Here is a 9,824-nt window from a genome sequence, read left to right as displayed (position 1 = left end):
CCCTAGCGCAGTAAACCACTTTGGCAGCTCACGATAACATGACGTTATCACCGTTAGCCGTAATGATAATAATATGTTGTCCCGTCTTGTTATCGTTATCGGTTATGCAATGATTCGTATTTTGAATAATTAAATCCCAATGGCCAATTCCCACAGGCTACGTTTTTATATCATACCTACGATTCATGGATATAGAGAATAACTTTTAAGTTATAATAAGAAATAAGTTGTAACATTACTCTATAAGTATTTTGCCTATATCGTTTAATTAAAGTACTGTTGAAATTAATAAAACACGATAAGTGTTTTTTTTTTTTAAATTATTATTAAATTTTGAATTATCTTTGTAAAGTTTAATTTGTAATTTTTACAAATTCGTCATTCAATATAATGACTTCAGCGAAAGAAGTGTTCAGAAGTAGTTTTCAACTGTTGGCTAGACAACCGGAAAACGGTGAGTTGTTGTACCTCATGACCGAAGTGTTAGGCAATAGTGTTATCCGATTAATACAATTTTTTTTTTGTGAACATGTTATTGTTCTTACTATAAATTTTATTTTTATAGCAATTTTAAGTACAGTATTATTATTTTAAAGTACATGTATATTACTAATAAGTCATAATACGAGATTGGTAGTTAAATATTATGTTGAACCTCTTAAATAAATTGATTATAATGTCTTTTACTTATATTTCTATCTTCTACATTAGATCTTCTTATTCATAAGTATAAAATCTTTTTTTGAAATAGTATTTTTATATTTTCAGTTGTTAAGGACTTTTTAAGACTCGCCAAAGAATTTATGGACAAAGGCCCAAATCCAACAATATACCACAAAGCCACTGGTAATATAATCAACCTACATTGAAATTATTGTGTGTGCCTAAATCGATGATATTGTGGTCAATTTTTTTATTTATTTATTTACACAACTAAGCGTGTTCAAGATGGATACGGAACAAACCGTAAAACTTCTTAAGACGGAACAAGTGGTCCCGTCAAACTGCTTTGCATGACGTATATTTTACTGAATAAGACTGCAAATTTCTCTATTTGGAATTTTCTTTAGGTTTACATATATTACGAGACAGGCCAAATTAATCAGTTGTACTTGGTACAACAAAGTTTGGAATATTTTTTTATGATTTTTATAACTTAAGTAAAAACATATTTTTCCAATAAAATATTATTCGATTAAAAAAAAACAATAAACTATTCAAATAAAAATTTATTTGAATAATTATATCGTTTCGAATAGGCATTTTATTATTTTAAACTGACTATAAAGGAATAATGAATAGGATGGAAGGTGAGAAAACGTATTAGGATTTTAGAAATTTACTCGGGGTAAAATATTAAAGAAGGCGAAAGAGATTTATCTGTACATTAAAAAAAAGCACAGATAAATTAACAAATGAAATCTATTGTTTAAGATGTATTAATTATTGTTTTATAGAAAAGTTAGACATTCAAGAAGAACAAGTAGTTTCGATAGTTAAAAGCATATGTCTTATGTGTGTACAAAGTTGTAAACGCAAAGTAAGTGGTCTTTGCATATATTTTAATATGAATCTTATTATTTACTTACGCTGCTAAATTGTTTTTTAGCTGAGCGACGAGGAGATAAAAGAATCGTTGATGGAGTACGGATTCGATGCAGCCAAATTAGAAATGATAATATTATTTATCGAAAGTGTAAAACCTCACGTATTAGATATTCTCACTTCGAGCGCATTTGATTTTCCACATTTCAAAGAACTTGAATGGAGGTTCGAAACTGATGTAAGTTCGTAATTTGTTTTATTTACTCAAAACAATGTTATCGGAATTGTTATTAAATTCTATTTCTTTAGTACGCATTTAAGTTACAAAACGCTAATACTAAGTAACAACCATTTCTCGGGAATGAAATATAATTGTATGTTTAAACTAAATTACATTCCAGGTCATCAAAAACGTTATGCTAGAATTACCAACACGTTAATTGTGTCCCAAACTGTACTAACGGACAGAACGGTGTATTAGGCTCTACCTATTCCAATAATTATTATTATTTGTTCAACTATTATATCTTATCATTTTAATAATTTAAAAGCTATTCAAAAAATTTATTAGGCAATTTTTAAAGTCTTAGCCAGTACAGTAAAATTAGAGCATAGTGGTGCAGAGGAGAAAAAGGGTTTAAGACATTTTTTTTGGTTTGTCATTGGTTGGAGCACCATAATTTTGAGTTGAAAACTATATACATTTTTTGGGGAATTAATCTTCGTTTTAAAGAGGAAGGGGTGAACTTTTTAAAATTTTGGCCCAATAAAGTATTTTTCTGGTACGATTTCTGATCTTTAGAATTGCCACATGAGGTATTCAGTTTAACAGTTTGAAAGATATTGTGGGTCCACATAAAAAAAATAATAATAAAAACATAATGTTTATTATAATAATATACTATGTTATATTAGTGACTCATTAACAATAATAAATATATTGTTATTACATTCAGGTGGCGTCTAGATCGTTTTTGCAACAAACAGTTCCCGTCATTACGTTGCAACTGGATTTAATGAAAACAAATTCAAATTACGAATCGTTGTTTTTACAAACAAATCCATCGAATTTAGTTAGAATCAAAGAAACGCTAGAGGCCGCCTTGAAACAAAACCAGACGCAATGGATTAGGAAAATACGTAGAAAATTGAAATAAAGGTATACATTATACAGTTAAATATATATTTATATATATGTATGTATATTTTATATAATTTAATTTTCATAGATCTCAGTTTTTTTTTTTTCATTTGGTCGGTTTTTGTTTCAAACTTTGTCTTCCGAAACTGATGTCTGAGCTGAAGCGATCGATTTAGAATCGCTTTTGTCGTCTTCTACTTTGCCGCAAACGAGACACGGGAATTTCTTGTTCAAGGCTTGTCTGTATTTGGGATGACTGGGGAAAAAAAATAAAATCTTATTTAGAAAATAATATAAATATACATTGCCCCTTATAAAAACTAGCGCGGTTTCTAGTTTAAAAAAAAAACAAGAAAAATGAGGTCAAGTAGTTCACAGGCCTTCATGAATTATTATTGCTCAAATGGATAAAATCACCTTATGCAAAAATTTAGATGGTAAAATCTTTTAAGTATAAATGTTTGGGTTTTTTTTAAATAACAAAAAGTGTGACTATAATTTTTTACTTTAACTATTTATGAAAAAAATTTGTTTGTACCTACAAAAAAAAAGGTTGTATCAATTACAACAAAAACTTAACAGGCCTGAAATCTCATTGCTGTGTCAATACATAAGTTTACAAATTTTAGGTTAGCATTTAGCATTATATTTTATTAAAAAATTGCCTAAACAATGCGCCTTAATAAATAATAACTGTCACTACCTAACAATTTAAGTCGAGCTAACTAAATTTAAGGTGGTTAAACTGAATTTTAAATCTAAAATAATATGTATTTAGTTAAGTTAACTAAATTTTAAATTTTGTTTGTCGCTTTTTTTTCAATTGTAGATGGTTAACAAAACAAATATAAATGTAATTTATTTCTTTTGGTCAAATCTAACGTATTTTCTAAACTAAAAAATGAAAAAAAATAATAACCCAATCTACTGGAGATTTTAAATAAACGATTAAAACTCTGTAAAAAAACTGCTACTTAACGTTATTTAATTTAAAAAAAAATAATAATTAAAAATAAGACTTCAAAATTACTATTACCTATTTCTAAAAAACAACAATTTAATTAAATAACAATGAAATACCATCAAAAATATACAAAAGGATTGGAAATTTCCATTTTAAATTCACATAACGGTCCAGATTAAGTACCATTAAAAAAAATCACATTTTACTCGAATACTAAAAAATAAAAAATCTGGAACAAATGAAAATATCTATTTGTTTCGGAAAAGTTCCAGAGAGATTAACTGTTAAAAAGATCTATTTTAATATTTATATTGTTTAAATGATTGTGTTATTCTGAAAGACATATTTAATTTGTTTTTAAAAATTGTATTTTTCAGTTATCGAGTAAAATGTGATGTTTGCCCGGAACTTAATTCGAACCCATGTAAAAAATATTAACAATATACATTTTCATAGAAACGATTGTGTTTGTAACAATTTATTACAGATTTTTATATAAAAAAAAATAATAAAAAAATTGCATACGTTACAAGGCAACACTAGATAGACCTGCAGCATACGGTGTAATTTTCAGACCTTAAGTCTAAAAACTGCGGCCAAAAAAGCGAAATAATAATAACGTTTTTCACCCCTTCTACGGCGTACGCAATGCTTTTGGAGAACTTTGGGGATTTTTTTTAAATAATAATACAAATTTCATGTAAACTACCGAACTCACACCCGAGCCCCTGCCTCCCCCCCCCCCCTCCAAATTTCGCCTATACACACGTACCTTATTGCGTAAACTATCGGGTTGTATACGGCATTGGCTTTGGCGAAAACCGATCCCCAAATCGAAAACAACGGGTTGATTGTGGCCAACTGGAATATGCCGGCAAAATTAATCACCATGTACGGGGTCCACGCCATGAACCACAGCGATATCGTCATCAGGGCGACTTTGGCCAACTTGAACTCTGCGCTGGTAGAGCTTTGATCGCCCGATCTCAACGATGTCACGTTCATTTTTTTCGCTTGTTCTCTCATCGCTTTCTCGTGCGACGCTACCGCCTGTGAAAATGCCATTTGTCCGTTGTAATATTTAAGGGTGTCCCAGAACACTGTCCTGCTCTTGTTATCGAACCGCACTGTCTAGCGCATGGAAAACGGGCAGTGTGTCTCGCGGGAGAACGGTACTGCGTCACCAGCGACGAGTGTCGCATTAGGCGTTTCGATGCACTGGTAAACTTGCCGAGAGTTTGAAATCCGTACTCGATATTCGAACAACTTTTTGTAGATTAGGAGGTTGTCAAGAAAAATACATTACTCTGTGAATTATCTACCAAACGAGTTCGCAGAGCTCTCTATTGTTTGCTAAAGAATTACAACTACAACCATACTTTTCTTTATGCGCCAGAAAGTGCAGTTCGGAATACGAGCGCTGCCCTCGGTTCTTTTGAGACACCCGTTGTACATTAGGTACATTAGGTCCTTGTGTTGCGTTTAAATGGATTTCAATGGGTACAAACCAATATCACTGGTGTTCTCGAAACGGATAGAAAAAAGGGCTACCAAAAATTTCAGGTCTTAAGCGGGCCATGAATGATGCACTCCAAACTTGTTTGTTTAAATGTTCTTTATCAGTCGAGATGATTGATGTTCAAGACAATACGATGATAATCGCAGTTCTTCAAGAAGATTATGATGGGGAAAAATATTTCTTTTCTTAAACTATTTTTTTCACCCACAATTTTTTCTCTTCGCATACAAGATATATTGTCATAGTTGTAATTGTTTCTTCGCCTATACTAATATAGTAGTAACTAGTATAAACCGAATAAAAATTGGTACGAGTTTTTTATAAATCCTGCAAATAACATTAGGTACATACCGCGCATTAATTAAACATATTTTTTTTTACTAATGTTTTTGAATGGCCGTGTATGGACATTTTCAATCTATAAAGGCTGTCATTTAAAATTCATAGTGTACGTGTGTTCTGTTTTAATTTTAAACGGAATGATACAAGTATAGACTAAAATGCGATTTGCTGATAGGCGTCAATAACAAAATGAAGACCTGCGATTTTCGGTGGCCAATATTTGTTTTATTTTTTTATATCCGTTTCGAACCGATTCAAGGGGTGTGCCCGTTCGAAATTTGTCTTAAGCCCGAAATAGAGACCACCCTGATATTTTGTAATATGTTTTTTTGTCAATTCCAGATTTCTCTACACTCGCCTTGACGATAAAATAATAAGCGTATATGATAACGAGCAACGGCAGCAGATAGACAAACCCTCCGTACACAACAATATAGCTGCGGCTGTGCCACGCCAACGTATAATAATCTGTACCGCACGCCGTCATATTCGCTTCCGGTATATACCTGTATTGGAAAAATATAATTTTTTTTAATATTTATATTGTTTTAACAATTCAACCGCACCCGTTTGTCCTCACCGGCTCCATCCGAACATCGGCGCCAAAGTCCAGACGAGCGCGTGTAAGTATATGAACAATATTTTCAAAAGAGCCAGTTTGATTGTCATCGGTTTTGCGGACAATCCCTTAAAATGTATATATACATATATATATTTTTTTTTATTAAAAGTTTATTGAATTATTATTGTTAAATATCTAATTACATTGAAATAAAATCTATTTTTTTTTTTTTTTTTTACCTTTACTATAACATTGTAACGGTCCAAAGCTATAAACACCATCGTCCAAATGGAAGTGCATCCAAACAGCGACCCTAACATCCCGTATAGTTCACAAGCGAATAGGCCTTTAAAAATTATGATATTACATTTTTTAACCATAAGCTGTATTAAACTTAAACAGGAGGTAGCCGAGGTGAATTGCGCGTTTGACCGGATTCTTTTGTTTTTATTTCTTGACCAACAAATATATACATGGACAATTACGTAGAATATTTTATACAATATGTTTTGGAAACATTTATTTTATTCTGCCAATAAGAAAGCTATTAAAAAAAAAAACTATAAAAACAAATTTAAACGTATATACTATATTTTTGTATTTATATATATATATATATATATATATATTTCTTCCAGGACAATTGTCCATAGTCATCGATGATCGAACAAAAACTAGTCAACACAATTTAATAATTTGTAAACGGTTATTAGACGAAGAGAAAATTAATAATTTCTACAAAAAAAACAAATTCATCAATTGTTTTTATAAAACCGTAAATTTTTAAGGTAAACAAATTCAAATGCGTGCCCAATACCTATTTTTCTAAACTCGAACTGTATAAAAAAACATCATATTTTTACATTTTATAAGCACACACAAAAATCCGGGCTTTACTTGTTGTTATTACTATTGTTGTCTTACCAAACATCCATTTTTCGTTGAAACAATTCCAAGCCATGGTCGGACTCATCGTAAACATCATGCAAAAGTCGGAGAACGCCAAGTTGACGATGAGCAGGTTGGACGGTGTTCTTAGGCTTTTTGTACACGTGAATATGTATACTACGAGACCGTTGCCGACCATCGATAAAATTCCCAAAAAAAACACCGTTAGGCCTAGCCATGTATACCATATCGATTCCATAGGAGGAAACTGGTACCTTAAAAAAAAAAAAAAAATAGGTCGAATAAATAATACCAGCCAGCACAGTTGGGTCAGAAGTCTCAAAATAAACGCTTCGATGTGCAACTGTAGATGGTAGTAACTATTAATGTGTACAAACAATTTATTGTACGATGAGTTGGACGTTCTGACTGATCGATTGGCGACTTCAAAAAATTGTAAAAAAAAAAAACTACACACAATTATGAAAAACGGATAAAAAAACGTGCCCTACGATTGTGTTTCTATAATAATAATTTATTACCATTTTTACACATTGGTGTATCGTAACCAAATATATAATTTAAATAATTGATTCGTTCGAGCGACTTAAATACGGTAAAAGTGAGATTTTCCCTTTTTTTGTTGGTTTTTCCTCAATGAAAAAAAATACAGACCTATTAAGTCTAATTTTCAAACCTCAAGTCCTTAACCTTAAATGCATTGGTGTATATTTTTAAAAAAATAAAGAAATAGTTTACACCTCTTCAGGGGAAAGGGTTATATATATATATTTTTTTTTGGTTTGTCAAAGTATATTGATAGTAATTTATATAAAGAATATTCCATACATAATTGGAACTAATTCGACTGTTTTTAAAACGTTTATAGCGCGCCCTAATTTTAAAATGTGATAGTATGTACATTTTCTCGAGTGTCTTTTATAATTTCGGAATGGAAGAAGTGAATTTTTTAAATTTTTGGCCCAATTAAGTGCGTTTTTGGTACGATTTTTGATCTATAAGAGCGCTATAAACGAAGAAATCGGTTAAGCGGTTCAGAATACAGAGTGACGTATTTGATGTAAGATGAAGACATTCGTTTTCTCAGAAAATATGAATATTTTGAAAATAATGTATTCCCTTTACTTAAAGATATTACATGTCCTTTTGTAATTATCACATGTCTTCGGTTTGCCAAATTCCAGTAGCCCATAAATTCGTATTTATGTTGTTCTCCTATAGGCGACGAGAACACCAATAACCAGACACAATGAAATGTTTTGAGATAATGATAGACAATTATCTAGCTTTTAAAACACAGTGACGGTGACGCAGTGTTATTGACGGGGGTCAGTATTGTTATTTAATGGGAAACTGTTGTGCTACTGTTGTAAAAACCGAACGAATATTGATCTTAAATTCAAATCTTTACAATGTCATAGCAAACGAAGAGATTAATGAAAATTAAAAATCCAAACCCTAAATTTGTTGTCTACATGTTTATAGAATTAAAAACATATGTCCCTATTTAAAAAACAAAGTCCATACTTTTACGTATAGAGGATGAAGGTAAAAATGTTATTGTTATAGTTTTGAAAAATAATATATGTACACTAAATGTAAACGAAAAAAATAATTTTCAAAATATTCATTTTTTTTAAGAAAATGAGCGTCTTACATAGATAGATAAATACATAAATAGATGGACCACCCTGTATATAGATAAAAAAAAACATACCTTTTCGGTTACGCATCGGAGCTAAATATTAGATATTTAATGTTATTTTTTTTTACATTTTAATTAGCCTTTATTGAACACTATTATAACACAACAATAACATTAGCTCAAAGGTAAAATCAACTTAAAAAAAAATATCACTTTTAAAATATATATTCTTAGTTAAATAGATAAGACCAAAATAAATCCAACGATGGAGGATAAGCGATGGGAATAGAACGACAGTTGAGGATATCTGATGGATTTCAGTTGTTCTGTGTTCATACCCATAATGGAGACTGGAGAGAAAGTAAAAAGGAGTATTTCTGTTTAAAAAAAATAGCGGGACAATGAAAATAGAATATTGGAAAAGTCAAATGTCCTGTGTCGCGGGAGGAATCGAGAAAGAAAAAGGCAGGATGAGATTATGACCGATTCGAAGACGGTCAGGCAACAATGAGACGCCTGGGTACGTCAAGACAGCAGGGATGGTGCGACTTATATTATATGTCTATGCCAAGGAGACATAACCGAGTAGGTATTATTGAAATGCTTTTTTTTTTTGGACTTACCACGATGGGTCGACCAAATGGAACATGTCCGCCGGTACCCTGTCGACCACGGTCTCGTTTCCGTATCCGCCGTCGGGCACACCTCCCCAAACGCTTTCTTGTCGTTCGAAATGCGGTCCAATGGTTTTTAACATTTTTTATTTTCTCTAGTAGATTTTTTTAATTCGAAATAAATCTACACGCTGCGTGTGTAGTACATAAAAATGTCGATTTTCGGGGTTTGTTTTCAGGAGGGGAGGTGACGGGAAGGGACGTTGTCGGGGTACGAGTTAAACGGCAGAGTCCATGGAATGTTGACCGCGTACGGCGTCCGCAAGTGTTCCGGTGGCAAATGCGACCATTCGAGACCAATGTAACTGCCGGAAGACGGAAGGATATCCGAAGACTGCGGCTCGTCCGAGCAAGAGGCCACTGCGTGTGAGTGGCGCCCGCCCCATTGGCCGTATTTAAATTATTTAGCAGCCTAGAAACGAAACCCCACGGATGCGGCGACCGTCTTCTAGTAATAATACATAATATGTCTTGGAGGGTAGGTATATCGTGTACACCGGTAGCGACTTAAAGAGATTATTCT

General features: G+C 32.0%; 2 protein-coding genes across 2 annotated transcripts; one reads left to right on the top strand and one right to left on the bottom strand.

Moving 5' to 3' along the window:
* Positions 1-133: 133 nt before the first annotated feature.
* On the top strand, positions 134-6,219 carry LOC126840979 (COMM domain-containing protein 2-like). The gene is made up of 6 exons (XM_050577098.1): positions 134-454; positions 769-846; positions 1,458-1,540; positions 1,610-1,783; positions 2,502-2,704; positions 5,854-6,219. Exons 1-5 carry the CDS (start codon positions 391-393, stop codon positions 2,700-2,702), a joined length of 600 nt encoding a protein of 199 aa, XP_050433055.1. The 5' UTR covers positions 134-390; the 3' UTR covers positions 2,703-2,704; positions 5,854-6,219.
* Positions 2,473-9,672, bottom strand: LOC126840978 (opsin-1-like). Its single transcript, XM_050577097.1, has 7 exons — positions 9,251-9,672; positions 6,998-7,236; positions 6,313-6,419; positions 6,092-6,198; positions 5,870-6,017; positions 4,423-4,700; positions 2,473-2,942 (listed from the first exon to the last, which is right to left on the bottom strand). Exons 1-7 carry the CDS (start codon positions 9,382-9,384, stop codon positions 2,813-2,815), a joined length of 1,143 nt encoding a protein of 380 aa, XP_050433054.1. The 5' UTR covers positions 9,385-9,672; the 3' UTR covers positions 2,473-2,812.
* Positions 9,673-9,824: the final 152 nt, after the last annotated feature.

Source organism: Adelges cooleyi, unplaced genomic scaffold (genome assembly GCF_023614345.1).
Source record: "Adelges cooleyi isolate 19-005CV unplaced genomic scaffold, UGA_ACOO_1.1 ACOO_flye_CR_arks_rails_tigmint_CR_PRNA_376, whole genome shotgun sequence".
Classification (NCBI taxonomy): domain Eukaryota; kingdom Metazoa; phylum Arthropoda; class Insecta; order Hemiptera; family Adelgidae; genus Adelges; species Adelges cooleyi.
This window is presented reverse-complemented; position numbering and strand designations above follow the sequence as displayed.

What these genes read in the sequence shown, in the direction of transcription:
- LOC126840979 (XM_050577098.1), top strand. Translation starts at nt 391, where the DNA reads ATGACTTCAGCGAAAGAAGTGTTCAGAAGTAGTTTTCAACTGTTGGCT. An exon ending in AATATACCACAAAGCCACTG is followed by an intron (nt 847 to 1,457) that starts GTAATATAATCA and finishes ATTGTTTTATAG; the next exon opens with AAAAGTTAGACATTCAAGAA. An exon ending in TACAAAGTTGTAAACGCAAA is followed by an intron (nt 1,541 to 1,609) that starts GTAAGTGGTCTT and finishes ATTGTTTTTTAG; the next exon opens with CTGAGCGACGAGGAGATAAA.
- LOC126840978 (XM_050577097.1), bottom strand. Translation starts at nt 9,384, where the DNA reads ATGTTAAAAACCATTGGACCGCATTTCGAACGACAAGAAAGCGTTTGG. An exon ending in CAACGAAAAATGGATGTTTG is followed by an intron (nt 6,420 to 6,997) that starts GTAAGACAACAA and finishes TAATTTTTAAAG; the next exon opens with GCCTATTCGCTTGTGAACTA. An exon ending in CCGATGTTCGGATGGAGCCG is followed by an intron (nt 6,018 to 6,091) that starts GTGAGGACAAAC and finishes TTTCCAATACAG; the next exon opens with GTATATACCGGAAGCGAATA.